The 20,702-nt window shown below is 35.7% G+C and overlaps 1 protein-coding gene across 1 annotated transcript; it reads right to left on the bottom strand.

The window, feature by feature from the left end:
* Window positions 1-951: 951 nt before the first annotated feature.
* On the bottom strand, window positions 952-4,310 carry LOC131038964 (uncharacterized). The gene is made up of 2 exons (XM_057971590.2): window positions 1,472-4,310; window positions 952-1,356 (listed from the first exon to the last, which is right to left on the bottom strand). The coding sequence occupies exons 1-2, from the start codon at window positions 3,034-3,036 to the stop codon at window positions 1,314-1,316; spliced, it is 1,608 nt and encodes a 535-aa protein (XP_057827573.2). The 5' UTR covers window positions 3,037-4,310; the 3' UTR covers window positions 952-1,313.
* Window positions 4,311-20,702: the final 16,392 nt, after the last annotated feature.

Below are 20,702 nucleotides of genomic sequence, written 5' to 3'. Positions count from 1 at the left end.
ACGGTTGCATATCTAATCTTTGCACATGTGGAGATGAACCTAACGGATCGGTCTCAATTTCACATGAACAAATGATTTAACATAATTTTGCTGGTTGTAAAATATTTGCTTCAATTTGATACGTATGTCTCAAAGAGAATGGTCTCAATAGACATCACTCAGGAACTTATTAGACAAGAATTTATCTCCTTTGGTCAACCCCTTGGAGGTTTATTTCAACAATGATGAACAAAGATTGAAGGTTTTAGGGAGCAATGCAATATGCCCTTAGAATGTTGATGCAATGTATGTGTTAGACCTAGGAAATTCAAATAAATTAGGGCTTGTCCTTAAAACCACTACCCTAGCATGCAATTCAAAATAATTCACGTTGTAGTTGGCTCATACTAATTTAAGAAATATGAGTTTGGATCCTCATGCATAAAAGTGATCTAGGCTAATTCTACACTCATAAATTTGAATTAGGGTGACAAATGACAAGATGCAAACCTAGATTTGAATCGAAGGGATGAATGATGATGGGACGAGGTAGGATAAGATTACTTATCATCTTACATATAAAAAATTACTATTTGTACCCTAATCAATACATGTACACGACAACATAATCACCATAAAAGCCATATAAATGTATAAATTTCACCATTACAAATATATTATTCAATTCAAACATATTGTGGCCTGTAAAATGATATAGAATTTTGAAGATGGAATGGTGGCCATGCATTCGGTGGGGTAGTAGGTCAAAAACGTCCGTATAAATAAGAGTTTTTGACAATTTTTTTTGTTAAGATACAATCGAAAGACAAAAAATAATTTAGGCTAAATTTAGAGATCTCTGTAAATTATAACAAAATGGATGATAATTGAACATAACTAGCGTTCAATTTATATGTACTTGAGTTGCAAGCAAATAGGTGCAATTTTAAAATTTAGAGAAGAGAAAGCAGATGAAGTTCAAAGCTTGATATACATCACATTTTGAAACCAGGCCTTGACATAGTTGAATTGGCTGTGATAAACAGTTAAGACAAGCCTCTTGGTCATCATTCAAATGTAACCAAATGTTTTATCTAATACAATGGAACAAAGGAATGTAATCAACAGCATACAACATTGATACAGAGAGAATTAGCCTCAAGAATGACCAAAAATCTCAAAAGATTGCCTTCTCTGCATAGGAATATCCTCATAATTATTCAGACTCTACCTGTTAATTTAACCAAATAAGCAATTCACTATAAGCTTCCTTGGAATACAATTTCAAAACTCCAGATAATTATAGCTGCAATCTCTTTTCCTCCATCTCCAACTCAAACTCCTGCCTTGTTTACTGGATTGTTTGAGCTCGAATCACTGCTTCAACGTAGAAAACAAGACAATAAATTATATGTCATGCCATGGAGAGACTGTAATATTGCAGTGCATATTAATAGGAAAGCAAACACATAAAAAGTATGATAATTCAAACCTGTGCAGATCAGATGTATCATCAGGCAACGCTTCATCAAAGGGAGACTTGTTAATCTTGAGGACTTCTGAACTGGGCACCGAGTGATTGTCATACACTTCAATTTCATTATAATCGTCTGGATTCTTAAGGCCTTGAATCCAATCATAACAGTCAAACCGCTCATCTGCCCAGAGGCTTTCAACAGGAAGATCAGAAGAGAAATACAAACTTTCATTCATGTTGTTTAATGGGCCCTGTAATAACAGCTCTGGATAAAATTCCATTTCATCCTGAATCAATGCATTCTCTAGGCTGCAATTATCACTTTGGTCAATCTCTGTCTGATACAAAATACTCAAGTCTTGATTACATTCTGATGTTTTGAGAAACTTGAACCACCATGTGGATGTAGCTAAATTAACACTATCACTCCATTCCATCTCATGCTGTTCACCTAATGATCTAATCTCTGCCAGCTCCTCTTCATCCATTTCCACATGCCAGTTGCTTTTCATGGAGCTTTCATGTTCTGGCTTGACTGAAGCAATATCACTTTTGGGATTCTCAGGAGCCATGGTAAATTTTGCTGTAGTGGCATCATCAAATGCTGTAAAAGACTGTTCTAGGACAGTTGGGCTCTCAGAAACATAACCCACATTCCTACCTTGGGATATATCTATAGCTGAGGATATCCCATCCTTGGTTATACCCAAAGAGGGTCCTGTTGTGGACCATGATGGCTGGGGTAGAGGCAGAGGATTTGTTAACAGTGGGGCAGACTGAAGCAGTACTGGAGTAGCATAATTAGCACTCTGCTCAGTTGGGATTGGTACTCCAAGGGCTATGGGGAAAATATGGTTTGCAGTCAGGGGCTTGGCACAAACTGGGCAACCTTTGTAAACTGAAGAAGATAAATACAATAAGTGCTCACTAAGGCACATCCAGCACAGTAGATGGCCACATATTGTTATGGCCTGGGCCTCTTTTTGTAATGTTGTAGTACCTTTTGCCATGCAGGAATTGCACCCTGTAGCAGGGATTCTCATGCCTGCTGATTGATTGTATGAGCTTGAATTCTGATTGCTTGAGATGCTACTGTAATTGTTTGGCTTTTGAGATGGTGTCTGGTTCCTTGCTGCATGTAGCTTTGAAGCAGCAGCTCTGTGAAGATGCAATGCAGTGACTATTTGTCTTCTTGCCTCTGCAATGTCCAGGGGGTAATCCTGTGCTGTCTTTCTGGTATGAGGCCTCCTCCTTACTTGTTTCTTCTGCTGCTGAGGCAAACAAACTGGATTCATGCAACTGCCATCATCAGGTTTGTGGGTGTCATTGCTGTCCTGAGCTGTAATGATCATGTGCTCTTCATTGCCACTACTTTCTTTGAGAGTTCTGCAACTACTTGATTTGGGCACTTCTGTTTTCAAGCCCCTTGGGCTTGCATGGCTTCTACAAGATGTGAGCTGCTTCACAAGGCTCCTGATGTAAGCTCCAGAAATATTTGGCTCATTGAGGCCACGATGTAGTCCACCTTTGCTGCCAAGTGCACCTTGTTTGGCCATGTTCTTTGTTGTCTGACTGCCCATATTTCTATGGAATAGTACAATCTGCAGCAGGCCTGGGAATACCAACTTTTTTATTGGGATTTCTGAATACCAAGATTGTATGATTCAGTGGGATTGAGGTATATGTTTTGGCCCAAAATCAATGGATGAAAAAGTCTGATGGCATTTAATCTCAAATCGATCAGTTCACTATCACTCTCCACTAAAGGCCTCCCCAGATGGGGAAAGACATCAATATTGCAGGAATTGGGACTTGAAATGAAAGGAAGCTCTACTACTGCCCACTTTACAGGTTGCACTGATTATAAATGGACGGGACTTAAAAGGTTTTGGTATGAAATGTTAAACCCTGGGAATTCAACAAAATCTGCATGCTTGAACAAGGTTAAATGTTTTCAGATTTTGGTTAGACATGACACCATCAGCCATCTCAGCAAATTAAATCAACTTTGATCACCATTCAATCACATATTAAATCAATAATTTATACATACAAAATCTGAGACAGGCTAATTGGGTTAACAATATAAGATAACGAATGATAACTGCATAGCCAAACATTTCTTTCTGAATCAGACTGTAAACCTGGCTACATGGCAGAGCTGAATCAGACAGTGATCATTACTTGTAATTATGTCTGCAAAAAAAAATTCTTTCAATATTAAACAATTGTGAAAATTACAGTGAATTCAATTGCAATTTACCATATCAGAGAAAATTAAAACTCCATGGCTTGAAAAGCCTAGTAATGGCCACTCTTGGCTTCTGAACACAGTAATAAATCCAAACACAAAAAGCTATTGCAATTTCTTTCTTCAAATTATTGGAGCAACACCTGTTTCCCGATTTTTGCGGTGGAGAAACAGTGTTAATGGAATGGTATCTGAAGAGAAAGAGACAGTCTGACTGTAATGCATAAATGAAATGCTGATGCAATTATACATCATTCATTCTGAATACAGAGAGAGAGGGACCATGACTTTACAGATGCCTCTTGTTTAAACACATATAGTCAAGCTTTGCAGCTCTGTCAGGAGTTGCAGATTCCCTCATGGATTCAGCTGTCTTCTTATACAAAGGGAGAAAAGGATTACAATTCACATACATTATTACAATTTCTAATTGCACCCATCAAATGATAATGAAGGTATTGAATATGTTCTTATGGATTCATTCATTGTTGCTCAGAAAGCAGACATTCTACACTCTAGATTTTGTATTGCTTTTCCTTGCCAAATTTACATTGGATTCAGTTTAAAATCCATTATCTTGATACCACCATTGCTACAGTTATGCCATTTTGTCTTCATATTGTGAAATGCAAGTGGGGACTATTTGTGGGGAAGGCTGGACAGAAAATTTGCTGACAGTGGCATTCCAAACCGCTACTTTCAGCAGCTTGTCGATGCCACACTCCTACATATTTTAATTTTTTTGATAAAGTACCATGTCTTTATACATGACTAAAATTTAGATGTTCTTTTACATCAATGCCAACTGGAGATTGTTTTATTGTGTAAAATTAAAGTTGAATGAGGAGTTTGGCTCCATCAATGTGTAAATTTTTTGGTAGCTTCTTTTGGCTTATTATTTGTTCTTATTTTTGGTTTCAATTGTCATTGTCTTCAGTTTTTGTTATGGTCTGAAGTTGAACTTTTAATCAATAAAAATAAATAAATATATATATATTTTTATCTGTAATATTTAAAAAAGTTTTTCTAATATTAATAGATAAATTTGGTGAACATGGAGAAAAGTAGATGTTTAGTTGTATTTTCTAATCATATTAGTCATCTAGAAGTAGAAACGCTTGCTTCTTTATGTTCTTTGTTGAAAAAGGAGGCTCACTATAGTAAGCCGTTGGAATAAATCAAATATCAGTTTTTGCAATTGAATGAAGGTGAGGTTGGATGCTCAAGAGGGCTTCAAAAGCTATTTAAGTATCAAGTTTCTATTATGTTCAGCTACTATAACTCTTTATTATTTCTCTTCTTTTTATGCAGTTCCCTTTGAACCGCCATCATTTTTTTGTAATCAGCTTTAATCAATAGACAAAAACATTAATACGTAAAAGAAATTTTCACAAAAGGTACACCAATATTAATTGAAGGAGACTACCGAAACTAATGATTTGGTTGATTATTTGTTTTGATAAAAAGTTTGATCAAGTATAAATGGAACAAAATAAAAAAATAGGAAATATTTATCATTTTGATCATTTTTATTTATGAATTTTATAGTTTAATTTTTTAGACTATTTGAATACTAGACTTTTTTGTTAGACTGTAAAGAAGGGTTTTTGAAAAGGTGCAAACCCTTGTACAATGATAGCATATATTTAGAATTGAAGTTCACTAGTCAACAAGAGAACTTTAAAAAATGAATAACAAAGTCGTCCGCTATTAATATGTTTAAAAACTTTTGCAATATATTCAAACTAACAATAAATGATAGCAAAAAGGTATCAATAAATTACATTGCTAAGATTGATTTATGTATTTAAGAAGCATACAACTCACTTAGAATTTCATAAGAAACTTTCAAATATGAAACTAGATAGGGAACTTGAAACCATAAAGCTTCAAATAACAATAATTTTCAACAACAAAAACATTCAAAGTCTCCTTGAAATGGATTTCTTTCCAGTTCATTCTTCCTCTTATATCTTATGCTCATATATTAATTGATTCCTCTAAGTTTCTAATTAGTATCAAACATGCTCTCTATTCTTCTTTTTTTTTTTGTTATTATGAAATATTTCCATATTCCATCTTCCTCATCATTTTTATTTTCTTTCACATTATCTTTCGAAAAAATAATCTAAAAAACGTTCCCACTCATTTTTTCTCTAAAATAAAGTCCATTATAAAACTACTCACAAATATTATGTCTTTTATTTTTTTAATTTGTTTATATTATTAAATTTATTGAAGATTATTCTTATAGATTTAAAACAATATGTTTTTTTATATTTATATTTATCACTCTATATTCTAGATGTACTACAATTTGAATTTGATAAAGAGTTTTATTATTTCACACAAAATTTCTTAAAGTAAAGTTTTACTTTCAAATTTTTAATTTAATAATAGATATTTAGTTGTAAAGAAATATACATTTTTTATAAATAATGTAAAGAAAATTTAAATTTTTTATAATGATAAATAAATTTGATATATAATAATGAATTGAGATTGAGAACTAAAATAAATGTTGAAAAATTAAATATGAAAAATAAAATAAGTTAAATATGATATTTAGCTCAAAAATATATGATAAGAACATGTTGTGATATAAGTTAGAAATTAATTCAGAGCTTGTTTAGATGAAGATATCGGATTCTACGAATTGACTATTTTTAGCTTAGGTTCATCTATACAAGCATGGACCCATTCTTCATGTGAGGATCTAAACTACTACATGAACCTAAAATATATCTTGAAAATCATCTAAAATAGCAAGGTCTATGGACTGTACTGAAAATCACTCACTTTGGTCTATTATATATAATCTGCTATAAAAGAATAATGTTGTTTACAAACACCTTCAAGAATTTACTAAATTTTGAGCGCAACATTCTCCTCACGCATACCCCTCAGACTAAATCTATTGCATTAAATAAAATATTTAAAGACATCCAAGCATGCAATGGACCTAGTATGATATTGTTGGAAACTTGAGTAGTTGTGCTTTGTTGTCCTTGATGTCAACCTATCTTGTGTTGTCATTGATGTCAACCCGAAATGTGCTATAATTCATATCACTATGCGAGTGTTTGGTATTGATGAGTTGTCTCGTAAAGATGTTGAAAGAATGGTGTAGTGGAAGTATCAATATGCAGGAAAGAGTATTTATGTGTTTAAGTATTGTTGAGATGTCTTGTGGAGATGTTGAACTATTTTTGGAAGGATGGTATAGTAGAAGTTTCAATATGCAAGAAACAATATTTATGTAGTAAAGAGTTTTTAATGTTTCAGTGGGAGAATTCCTTGCATGCCTTCGGCATGTGAAGAATATGTGTTATGGTTTTGAATATAATGTCCATGTTTTGTGTATATTGCACTATCAGATTTATAGGTCCTCTATTGCTTTGTTGGCAGAGTTGGTTGTTGTCGTTTCTAGCAATAAGGCTGTTTGTTAGAACAATTCTGGATAATCCCTGATGGTTTTCGAATATGTGGATTCAATATTTGTAATAAGGAGGACATGTTCATGTGGTTTGTGTAGTGTTCTAGTTTAGTTTTTAGGTGATAATTTGATTGGAAAATGAAATTATGATGCTCTAAGTTTTGTGTTGTCAATTGGTTTAGTTTCCAATTGACTGTGGTGTTGCATCCTACTTGCATCATATTCTTTTGGTCTAGGTTTGATTTGGAGGATGAGTTTGGTTAGTGTTTTGGGTCTCACCATGGCATGTGTAGATCCACATTCCTATAATAAACATCTAAGATACATCATAGAGCCAACAAGGATCAAAATTGCATATCCTTTTACTATAATTATGTTCACATTCCTATTACATCACTTTCAAGCTTATAGATACAAGATCTTATTAACACATCAAGATACATAGCTCTAAATCCACAATTACATAAATTCTCTCTCAACCTTCTATTACAAATGCCATATGAATCATGATACATCAATCTGCTACAAGATTTCATCCATAAACTGAATAGATGAGAATTCACATCCACGCACAATAGTATCTAATGAAGAAAATCCCAATGGAAGAAGGCATCAAACCACATGAGCATGTGGAACCACAACGAACCACTCCCTGTGCTAGGAGATGACACTAGGTCCCACACACACTCTAGACCTAGGCTAACACTTAACAAACAAAGAGACTGCAACAAATTAAGAACCTCAACAAAGATTTATAACACATAATCAGTAAGCCAAATCACATCACAAGGCTAATCATAAAACATAGAAACTCCTAGAGGCATATCAACAAACAAGGCATAAGGAAAAATGAAATATGTAGGGTAAGAGTGTCACCACATGCTATCCTCACTAAGAAGGGATAATGCCACACCCTGATAGATGTGTCATTGCATGCTATCCTCACAAAGAAGGGATAATACCATACCTTGATAGAAATGTGAAACCATCTCAACCTATGAGAGATTCAAGGGAGTTTGGTGTGCCGTCACTATGACCTTCTGAAGCGTATCCTAAAACATCCTCCCTAGGACTAAGCGTTGGGGGTCAACCAAGTTATTATCTTGTTTATACGAATCCTAATTATCCAACCCATCTAATTAATTGTTAAGGTTATCACTTATTTTAAACAAGGAAAACTTTCAATGTGCCTAGGTGGTCTAGACTTTAAGCATCCTTACAAGGAACCTCTTAGCAGCCTATCTCTCTTGACCCCAACCATCACATGAAAGCCCACTCCCCCTAACTATTTTTCAGCACCTTAGGGTATCCACAACACATAGAGGCTCATAGAAATGCATTATATAAGAAGTTTTCACATACATATGCAATCCAAATAGACATAAGACATAACGCTAATTACTTGAAGTAACCAAGAGCCTCATAAAACAATTGATATCAAGAGAAAGCATAATTTCTACATAGAAATGAATCCTCCACAGGAAGGCATATCAACTTGCTGGAGCCATAACACATTACTTTCCTCAACAACAAGGCACATAAACTTGCTGGAGCCATAAGACATAATCATCAACCAAATTTGAATAGTATGCAATACTAGAAATCACAGGGACAACATAAACAACCTTTGGTGTGAAAATAGACCCAAAACATTTGACTCATCTTACCCCATTATTTTGTCAATAGTTTAAGTCTTTGTCTTCAGAAAAATAAAGTATTATTAATGTTGCTTTCCCCATTTGGTTTGATCGGTCCTTGGCTATGTACCTTTTCTTTATAATCCACTTTTTCTATCCCAATGAACCCGTAGGTTGAACCTGTGTTTTGGTTCAAGGTTCAAGGTTCAACCGGTGCCTTCGTGTGTGTCACAGATTTGTTTTTTTGTTAAGCGGGCGAGCATTAATGTGTTAAGTCGGTTTTAAACTTGAACTTTTGAACCATTCTTAAAGTGGTTCAAGGTTAAACGTTTGAGGTACTCCTTTATGTTTGTTAAAGTCTTCGCTCGTTCCCAGTGTTGTGTTGAGTCGTAAGGTGGAAGTCCTTTTGTTTTCTCAGGATTGAACTTCTTGTTAAATGGTTCAAAGTTTAAAAGTTCATTACAAGTTGGCCCCAAGGATATTAATAAAGCAAAGGTGGCGTGACAAAAGGAATATTCTGAGCATATCATATTTCAAAATTCTAATTATGGAAAGAAATCATGAAAACTCAAGCCGTTTATGCGGAGTTGATATGTAATAAAGAAAGTTGTCCGGATCTCATCAAATCATGGGTTATCCCACACATTTGAATGAATTATCATGAGGTGTGTGTAAGTATCACTCAGTTTCTTCCGCCTCTTAATATGCAAATTCTTAAATTGTAAAATTGGTACCTATTGTTGATGGAGAAGTGAAGGATGCCGAAGGTAATTTCAACTCCATACTTCCGAGGGCTTCATAGATTTGATGGTGGTAACAGGTGAGTTTTGATAATTTCTTCTCCGCTGTGTTACTAGCTCACAAAGTCAGTATAGAAAAATTCTTTGTTTTGGAATAAAATTATGTTCTTTCTAGAAATTTTTTGATGAATGCAAAAGCGGTCATTATGAGGCCCTCTTCCAAAGCTTGGCTGCACATCATGCTTAGTTAGTACACTTACAGAACTGAGTGACACTTCTTTAGCCCAAGTTGACTTAGGAGATTTTTTAGAAAGAGCTAGAAAATCTGAGGCCAACTCAATGATGGAAAGAATAGTTAAAAGTGGCTTGCTTGAAGTTGTTGCATTCCCAACTGCCACCCCTTGCCCATAATTGGTGATAGCATGTATGAATAGGTATGATGCCAGTAATAGGTGCATTAGGACCAATAGTGGTGAATTGTTAGTAAAAATTAACAGGGAAACAATGATGGCTACAATTGGAATTCCTCATAAGGAACCATATGAAGATTGGTCCATTAGTACTTCATATGCATTTTTCTCTGAGAAGAAAAGAACTTATAAAAGCGCCATTGCAAGGAATTGGCTCCTCAAAGTTCAGAAAGGGGGTTCCCAATTACCCAAACCTCTTACAAGAGAGCATTTCATAACGAAGGTGCGGGATATTGTGATTTTGTTAAAGAAACTCAAAGGGAATTCACACACTTTCTACTGGGAAGACTAGATGTATTTTTACATTCAAGTATTGTTAGCTGGTGATAAATATCTTGACTAGGCACAAGTTATCGCTGAAAGGCTTCATGAGGGTTTGAGTAATTTTTTTGGAATGTCCAGTTTTTATATGTCCTCATATTTATTTTATATGTTGGCTTGTACCAGAGAGTGGCAACGGTTACATCATGAGCCTTGGATGTCATGAAAGTTTATGATTATTATCCACATTTGTAACAAAAAAGATATGTTGAAAATGTTACAAGATGGAATGATGCTTTCATGGGCAGACTTGTCTTTGAACTACAGGGAGACACAAATAAAAGAATGTCAGCCGAAGCCATGGATCTAGTCAGTATATATGGAAGCTATTTTATCCAATTTCCCAGATTTACTTATATTATGATGGGGGGCTTTGAAGGTGAACCATTCAAATTGCCCAAGTATGCTTTTGATAGTTATATACTTATTGAAGTTTGCAGACAACTTGCCCACGTTGATAAAAAGTTGGGGGCGAAGAGTAAATCTGGAGTTGCCTTCCCAATTGATCTTGGATATTATAGTTGCAAATCTGATCCTGATGCTTTGAACTTAGAATTAGAGTTCAAGAAACTGAATTTATAGCCCTACATTGCACGACGTAAGTTGGATAGCAGAGGCTATGCTCTAGAACATCTAAATGTTGATGTCAATTTCTTTCATGAACCCCAATTAGAAGATTATTGGGAAAATTGTTGTGATGAATTTGAAGTAAGAAGGAGATTGTGGTCAAGGTTCATTGTGTAGCAGATTGTTACAATGAGGTTGTCTATAAATGTGGCAGGAATATAAGAAGAGGATGGGGAAGATGTGTTAGATCCTGAATTCAATGTAAGGGTTCAAAGGCAACCCATCCCTAAAATTGACTAGGAGAGGAGAGAAGAAGAAAGTATCCAAGACAAGTCCTTCAATGTTATATGGAGAATGGAGAAATGGTTAAGGGACCACAAATTTAAAAAGGAGCTAATTATTACTCCTAAAGAGTTAACAGTTTGTCCACTTCATGCTACAACACAGATTCCTACTTCCTCCTCTAATGTAATTATTGATATTGCAGGTGCCACAAAGCTAAAAATTGGAGAGGTTCAAACTAAGAGGTCAAAGGAATCCCCATTGAGTTCCTCAGTGGTTCGAGTCACCTGTTCTAGGAGTAGAAAGAAAAATAGGGAACTAGTGGCGAACCGGATTGTTGTGGATTTAGATTCAAGTGAAGAAAGCCAGGTGGCCATGGATGAACAAGTGTCAAATAATCCTTCAGTATGGATGCAGATGTAGAGAAAGAACCTAAAGAAAATCCAAATCTGATGAGTACCATCACTGTTGTCAATTCACCTGATTATCAGACACCTCTACCTAAAGAAACTTCAAGCATTTCTCAATGGATTGGAGCTTCAATTGGTAAAAAACACAGTATGGTTCCTATTACCATTCCCATGGAGGATATGGTTAGTAAGTACCTTGGAAAAATGTCCAAACCCAACAAGCTTAAAACAAAGGCTATGATGGAGGTCGATGATGAAACAGGGCATTGGGTAGTGGAAGTAGCAAAGCCTATCTCAAATAAAGACCCAAAAAATGCCACTGAAAAGGATTTTAATATTGAGAAAATTGACCTAGGAGTTGCTTCGAGAGCTGTGGATGCCAAACATTTAGAATCCTCCACCAAAAGAATGATATCTAGAACTTGGAAAGATGAGAAGGACAAACGGGAATTGAAACAAGTTGTTACATAGATGGCAGAATATATCAATAACATACATCACCTGAGTCCTCAGCCTCTGACACAGATGTCATTGTCTATTGACCCTAAATCACCAGTAAACCAGAAGTTATTGGATCAGGTTCAAATAAGCCGTATGCTAGCCGAGAATTTTGATGAATGGCTTGACTCCATAGTGCAACAAGGTATAGATTACATTGCTAGCCTAATCAAGGTGTATGCTACTGCTATAATCATGAGTAAAGAGATGGAGTTGGGAGCTACATCAGGGGACAAAGAAAGAAATAAATGGGTAGTAGTTTTAGCACAAATGAATGAAATTTCTTTCTGAGAATCCTGTGGATAACCTGGAGGACAATGTACTGTATGTATCAAGGAAAAACGTTGAATGGAGAAACTCAATCATTAAACAAGGTCATGAAGAATCCATCAAATTATTAAAAGGATTAAAAGAGCTCATTGATACGATGCAAAAAGATTTGAAATGCATCGATATACAACTCCTGAAGGATGATAGACAGACGATTGAGCTAGCAGCAGATATGGTCAAAACTTTAGGGAGTGAGTGCAACTCGTTAAAGAATCAAAATCTCTAACTACAGATGACTTCTCCAAGGTGGCTAGGATAGAATCAATGTTAGCGGTTTGCTTTGATCACCTGGAAGCGCATAAAATTAAGGTCATGCGGGTAAACATGGATAAAGAAGGCTGGAAGCAATGCATTCTGCATATTGGGCTCCCGTACTATCAGGTCATCCTTAATTTCTCAATGACACAGTTGGAGTGGCGGAATGTACGTGGTACTGTGGTGAAACAGGATAAATCAGTCATTTCCTCTGCCACATTGGAGTCTTGATCGGTTTATGAATGAGTTGTCATTCTATCCGTGGCTCTTGGTCATTTAAGTTTTGTCCAGGTTTAAGCAAACAATTTCTTTTAACTCTAGGATAGAGTTTAAAAACTCGGGTTATCTCAAAAACTATTAGCCTTAAAGCTATATATGTAATTAAGCAAACTTTTATTCAGGTCCGAAAAACTTTGGTTTGGATTGGCAGACTTTGTTTTCTTTTGGAATTTTCAGTGAAGACATTTTATATGTGAATGAAATATATATTTTGCATGACCTTCAAATCTGTGTGTTTGAATGAAAGAACAAATCTCTGTTGGGATACATGTTTGTGTGCAGAATATTTTACTTCTTTGATTGTCCACTTATTATAAGTCTGTGAATTCATTTGATTAAGGAAATTAGCTGTTTGTTGTTGTTTGAATGATTTTGATCCCCCTTTTCCTTTGAGGCACGAGTGAGTATCAATCAATATTCATACTACATTGAGTATACTTGGTGAAATAAGTTTTATATCAGAGTGAAATATTCAAAGTTCAAGCCAGTGAGCTTTACATTTATGAATAATTATTTCGTAGCATTCATATTGTGTTGACAAATGGATGTGAAGGCCTTTCTCTCTTTCTAGTAAAAGTGTGTTTATTTGTAATTAATTTGCATAAAAAATCATTGGATATCATAGGGAGCTGCACTCTTATGCAGAGGGTAAAGCAATACTTGGTTCACCCAACTGTTGGTTTCTTTTGCTTTTTAGCAGGGGTATGCATGAGTCGTTATATAAAATATTTATGAAAGGCAAATATGTTAACCAATAGATTTTTGGCGACTCTGCTGGGGAGTCGAATAATAAGATTGGTCGCCTGGTAACAGGATATATAGAACTATCTTGTGAACTATTTAAAGTTTATCCAGTTCTACCGAAATTGTGTATTGTGAACAGGCTAGAGCCAAGAAGATACACTAGGTCTTAGAGGCGTGAGGGGATATTTGACTCAGTCTTTCAAGAATTGCAAAATCTTAACTTTTAGCTGTCTTTTACACCCAAGAGATGAACAAGAAGTTGGCCTCCTTCCCCTTCCCCTTCATTTCCTGTATCTTCAGTTTGTTAAGACCTAACCTTGCATGGTGTTACCTTACCCAGTGTAATCAACCCAACGCCCCTTAATATCATTCTTTCGATGGCAACCAACAATCTTTGGGGAGCTGCAATAGGTTCGTAAAATATTGGTCTAAATTTGAATTCTTTACCCAAAGGGGCAAGGGATCATTTGCCTAAATTTTGTGGTGATGGGAAGGTCACAGTCAATGAACATTTAAATGCATTTAATGTTGCATGTGGTGCAATAGCTATCCAACATGAAGATGTTGTAGTAAGGTTGTTTGTACAAACATTAACTGAGGCAACTGCAGATTGGTTTATTCATTTGCCAAATAGCATAATAACAAACTAGCAAGATTTGAAAACTAGGTTTGAGGCCAGGTTCAAGGTTCCAGAAGATGAACATTCCCTTTTGGCCCAGTTAGCTCAATTGAAAAAAGAGATCCCTGAATCTATGAGAGATTTTGTAGCCAAGTTTGATAAAATTGTCCATAAAATTTTTGCAAATCAGAAACGTTCAGATGATAATTTGAAATTTTTCTTCATAAACTCTATGCCCTCAAAGATAAGTTTCTTGATCCATAGACAAAGAGTTGCAACTTTGAATAATTTCAAAACACTTGCTATTGATTTAGAAGATGCCCTAATTACTGCAGGAAAATGGAAAAGGGAAGTGCAAGTGCTAATGCGCAACCATCTACCTCCTTATACCCTATAATTCAAAGGCTGATGAATGATGCCATAGCACTCAAAAGATAGTTACCCAAGGCTAGTACATCTTACTCACAACCTTATCAAGACATATCAAGGAGGATTACTAATCGGTCTATGGGAACTGGGAATAAAGCCTTACAATTGCTTCCGGCTCAACAAAGACTAGCAATTGAAGCTCCACCACTTAAGGGAATTATGTGTGTTTTCCATCTCACTGATGATCATGCTGGTAGTTCTTGTCCAGAGATGGTGCGATATGCACAAATGATAAATACAAGAGAGGTCATAAGTGAACTTGATCTGGAAGAAGAAGTCCATGGGCAACCTGATGACTCTATAATACACTTCCTGGAGTATGAATCGGATTTAGACAAAGGAGGTGATATATTGGTGACCCTTGGAGACCCTTCTTGTGCCATCCTCACTAGAAATTAGCGTCAATCCAAAAAAATAGGTACCACTAATTTTCTTGAAACCATAGCTAAAAGTAAAGAACATGTGAACCAAAACTCAGAGAATGGTTCAAGAGTTCAAGAAGTTCAGATGTTGAAGCGTTCAGACCTCGATACTTCTTTTGATATTGTTGAATTTTGTAAGGCATCTAAAATTCAGATTTCTCCCACTGAATATCTTAGGTTGAATCCTAAAGGGTTAGAAAATTTAATTAAATATGTGCAGGGGGAAACTTCTAAGTTGCAATACACCAAGACACCATTTATTAATCTTGAGTCCTCACAAGATGAAAAGGATACTAAATCTGCAGAGTTGTCTAGTACTATTCTAAAGGCATTAGCTAATGAACCAATTGAACCACCATTATTACCTGACCAAATGCCCGAGCCATTTTATGTGTCTTTATTTATCAATGGATATAAACTTTATAATTGCATTATTGATTCAGGAGCCTTCGATAATATTATGCCTTTTGCAGTTGCTAAAGTATTAGGTCTTTCACTCACTAAAACATTTGGTAAATGCTATTCAATGGACTCAAAGCAAATTCCTTTACTATGTCAAATCAAGGATGTGCAAGCTGCTCTGGCAGTACATCTTAACAAAAGAGTGAAGTTAACTATTTTGGTTGTTGATATTCCCGCAAGCTATGGAATGTTGCTAAGAAGGACTTTTTGTAAGGATTTGGGAGGAGAAATTAAAATGGATTGGTCTGAGGCAATAATTCCCATTGGTAAGCAAAAAATTGTTCTTAAACCTGAACCAAAGTCCCAATATGCCGTTTTTCCCTTTGATGACCCAAAATCTCAAATATTGTATCAAGAATGTGATTTCAACAATTATTTACTCTTCTTTGATGACAAGAAAGGGACACCAGAAGATGTAGATCTTACTGCAAGCTTGTGGGAGATGGAGTTTGATGGGAGCTGTGCATCGGCTTGATTTGGTGCTGGAGTGGTGCTCATTTCTCCACAAGGTGAACAAATTCCTTTTTTCATTCAAATTAGAATTAAAAAACACTAATAACATTGCAGAATATGAGGCATTGTTGTTAGGCCTTGAGCAAGCTAGGAAAAGAGGAATCAAATTGTTGAGCATCAAAGGCGATGCAAAATTAATTGTTAAACAGGTACGAGGTCTCTTCTCGGTAAAGAATGAAAGGCTTAGACATTACAGAAACAAAGTCTTGGATGAGATTGAATATTTTGATGCTTTCTCAATTGAAGCCATTCCTAGAGATCAAAACTCCCATGCAGATTCTTTAGCAGTGTCAACATCTTTCTTACTCCCACACCTAGATTTTGGTGCAAATGTTTATAGGATAGAAGTTATATATCGCCCTAATGTACCCGACAATTCAAATTTCTGGCAACTATTTGGAAATGATAAACACATCAATAAGTTCTTGCAAAATGTTGAAATGTTTGCCTCTTCTTTCTTTGAAGGGTTTGAGAATGAATGTAATGAGTTTTGTCCAGATACAGGGGGAGGTTATAGAAAGGAAGTTTTTCCGGTTGAAGAGAAATTGAATTCCAAAAGGTCTGGTATCCTTAGAATGCCTCTTTGATCGCAACAACAGGTATGCCAAAGAAAATACTTCTCAAACTGCTAACACATCGACAAAATATGAGAAGATTAATTTAGGTGACGAAAATAACCCAAAGATGGTCAATTTAGGTAAGTGGTGCAACCCTAAAGAAAGACATTTGTTTATTAAACTATTATATAAGTTTTTAGATGTCTTTGCCTGGTTTTATGAGGATTCCTTCTAGACAAAAATTAAGAAATTACAATCCCAAGGTCGCAGATGCTATTTTCAAAGAAATAGACAAGATGCTTAAGGCAAGGATCATCTATCCCATTCACCATTCTACATGGGTGGTCAATATTGTTCCAATTCGCAAGAAAAATAGAGAAATAAGGATCAGTGTAGATTTTTGAAACTTGAATTAGTCCAATTTGAAAGATAATTATCCATTGCCAGCGATGGATCATATACTCCAAATTGTTGCTGGATCATAAATGATGTTGATGCTTGATGGTTTCTCTAGTTATAACCAGATAAGTGTGGCAAAAGAGGACCAGGACAAAATGACCTTCACAACACCTTGGGGAACTTTTGCCTACAATCGTATGGCATTTGGCCTAATAAATGCGGGAGCAACTTTCCAAAGGGCGATGAATCTCTCATTCAGTCAGCTCATTGGTAAGACTGTAGTTATCTATCTGGATGATTTGACATTTTTCTCTAAAAGAAAGAAAAATCACCTAAGAGATTTGGAGACTATGCTACAAAGATGTAGAGACCATGGTATTTCTCTCAACCCAAAGAAGTCATTCTATGTTACAGAGGGAAAGCTATTAGGGCATATAGTTTTGCAAGATGGTATTAAAATAGATCCTGATCAGGGAAAACCTATTCAACAATTAAGTTTGCCATAAAACAAAAGTGGTGTCAAATCATTCTTTGGGCAAGTGAGTTTCCTTAGGAGGTTTATGCTAGACATTGCTGAAATTACCAAACATGTTGTAGGGATGATGAGTGAAAAGCAGTTTTCAAATGGAAGGAAGAAGCAAAAAGAGCCTTTGAAGAGGTAAAGAAAGCAATTTCTCATGCTCCTGCACCAATAAATCCCAATTTTAAGAGATATTTTATCATGTATTGTTATGCTTCAGAACACACAATGCCCGACATTCTTCTGCAAAAGAATGAACTGAATGAAGAAGTCCCTATTGCGTTCATGAGCGGTCAACTCAAAATGCATGAATTGAATTACTCATTAGTTGAGAAACAAGCCTTTGTGATTGTTAAAGTTGTTAAGCATTTAAGGTATTATGTACTGCATTCCCATTCAATTGTCTTTGTACCAAACCCCACTGTGAAAAGTATCTTGACTCAATAGGAGGTGGGAATGAATAATAAAGCGACCTAGGTTTCAAAGGTTCAGGAATTTGATCTGGATATTAGACTGACCAAGTTGGTCTGGGGGCAAGGATTATGTCGTTTAATAGCTGAAAACTAGGAAGAAGAAGACAAACTACCACTAACTTTATTTGTCAGCTTTCAGGATGAATGGTTCACCGATGTGGTTCATTACTTGACTTATGGAGAATGTCCTGAGCATTTAAATGCAAAAGAAAAGAGAAATCAAAGATTGAAGGCAACTAAATATGTAATTATGGATGATATCTTATACAAAAAAGGCTTGGATGGGTCATTCTTAAGGTGTGTTGACAAGGAACAACAGGAGAAGCTTTTACAAGTTTTTCATAATGAGGCATATGGAGGACACTAATCATCTACTGTAACAACTTTCAAAATCCTCAAGAGTTGTTACTATTGGCTAGGAATGTTTAAACATGCATATAAATGGGTTGTAGGCTGTGAGAAATGCAATTTATTCTCAGGAAGACCCCAATTAGCTGCATTGCCATTAAGGCCGATAATCATAGATGAACCCTTCAAACAATGGGGTTTAGATTTTATTGGTCCATTGAATCCCTCGTCAAGTGCTGGTCATACTCATATCCTCACAACTACATATTATTTTACAAAGTGGGTTGAAGCAGTCCTCGTCAGGAAGACTACTTAAAAAATTGTATGCAACTTCCTGAAAGAGAATATCTTGACTAGGTTTGGTGTACCCCGGAAGATCATGCTTGATAATTCCCCAAATTCCTCTTCCGAAGAACTCAACATGTTTTGCTATGATCATGGCATTTTCTTATCTCATTCTTCAGATTACTATTTGCAAGGAAACGACCAGACTGAATCCAACAATAAGAATTTGATATTTATAATGCAAAAATTGGTGGCTGAGAATGCAAAGGATTGGCATAAAAGGCTATATGAGGCACTGTGGGAAGACAAGACCTCACCTAAAAGGGCCATAGGTATGACACCATTTGAATTGGTATATGGAGTAGAAGCTCAATTGTCCTTACCACTGGAATTATTAGTTGCTAGGTTACAGAAAGTGATAGAAGATGAATTCTTCCAAAATATTATGGAAAAGAGAATTATGTACCTTTCAAAAATTGAAGAAGAGAGGCAAGAGTTGATGGATCACACCACTGCACATTAGGCCAGGGTAAATAAAATTTTTGATCGCAGAGCTAGACCATGATAATTTATGCTGGGAGATCAAGTCCTACTCTGGGACAAATGCAGGGAACCAAAAGGAACTCATAGGAAATTTGATTTTCTGTGGAAAGGACCATTCATGATCAAACAAGTATTGGGCCCTAACTCATTCAAACTTGAATACCCTAATAGAGTTTCACTGCCCTTGTCCTATAATGGGCAAGATTTAAAGTTGTATCAGTTATAAGCAGGTCTCCTCCTACTTTGTACATAGGTTTTTGCTATGCTATTTGTTTTTCTTGTTGTCTAGTTTGTTGTGGTTGGACCTTGTCCTTCTCCACAAAAAGAGATTCTAAGTTCCATTCTTGGTCCTTCTCATTTTCGGTCCCCAGTCAGAGCCGATGTTACCCCATTATTTTGTCAATAGTTTAAGTCTTTGTCTTCATAAAAATAATGTGTTATTAATGTTGCTTTCCCCATTCGGTTTGATTCATCCTTGGCTATGTACCTTTTCTTTATAATCCACTTTTTCTGTTCCAATGAACCCGTAGGTTGAACCTTCTTTTTGGTTCAAGGTTCAAGGTTCAACTGGTGTCTTCATGTGTGTCACGGATTTGTTTTGTTGTTAAGAAGGCGAGCATTAATGTGTTAAGTCAGTTTTGAACTTGAACTTTTGAACCATTCTTGAAGCGGTTCAAGGTTCAAAGTTCAAGGTCCTCCTTTATGTTTGTTAAAGTCTTTGCTCGTTCTCGGTGTTGTGTTGAGCTGCAAGGTGGAAGTCCTTTTGTTTTCTCAAGATTGAACTTGAACCATTAAACTTCTTGTTAAATGGTTCAAAGTTCATTTCAAGTTGGCCCTGAGGACATTAATAAAGCAAAGGTGGCACGACAAAAGGAATATTCTGAGCATATCATATTTTAAAATTTTAATTATGGAAAGAAATCATGAAAACTCAAGCCGTTTGTGTGGAGTTGATATAATAATAAAGAAAGTTGTTAGGATCCCATCAAATCATGGGTTATCTCACATGTTCAAATGAATTATCATGAGGCGTGCGTAGGTATCACTCAGTTTCTTTCGCCTCTTAATATGTGAATCCTTAAATTATAAAATTGGTAGCTATTGTTGTTGGAGAAGCGAAGGAGGCCGAAGGTAATTTCAACTCCATACTTCCGAGGGTTTCACAAATTTGATGGTGGTAACAGGTGAGTTTTAATAATTTCTTCTCCGGTATGTTATTAGCTCACAAAGTCAGTATAGAAAAATTCTTTGTTTTGGAATAGAATTCAGTTCTTTCTAGAAATTGTTTGATGAATGCAAAAGTGGTCATTATGAGGCTAACTCTTCCAAATCTTGGCCGCACATCATGCTTAGTCAGTACACTTCCAGAACTGGGTGACACTTCCTTAGCCCAAGCCGACTTAGGAGATTTTTTAGAAAGAGATAGAAACCACGAGGCCAACTCAATGATGGAAAG

The sequence above is a fragment of the Cryptomeria japonica genome, chromosome 7, assembly GCF_030272615.1.
Source record: "Cryptomeria japonica chromosome 7, Sugi_1.0, whole genome shotgun sequence".
Lineage (NCBI taxonomy): Eukaryota > Viridiplantae > Streptophyta > Pinopsida > Cupressales > Cupressaceae > Cryptomeria > Cryptomeria japonica.
The sequence above is the reverse complement of the archived record's forward strand: the minus strand, read 5'-3'. Positions and strand labels throughout refer to the sequence as shown.

What these genes read in the sequence shown, in the direction of transcription:
- LOC131038964 (XM_057971590.2), bottom strand. Translation starts at nt 3,036, where the DNA reads ATGGGCAGTCAGACAACAAAGAACATGGCCAAACAAGGTGCACTTGGC. An exon ending in GATACATCTGATCTGCACAG is followed by an intron (nt 1,357 to 1,471) that starts GTTTGAATTATC and finishes ACGTTGAAGCAG; the next exon opens with TGATTCGAGCTCAAACAATC.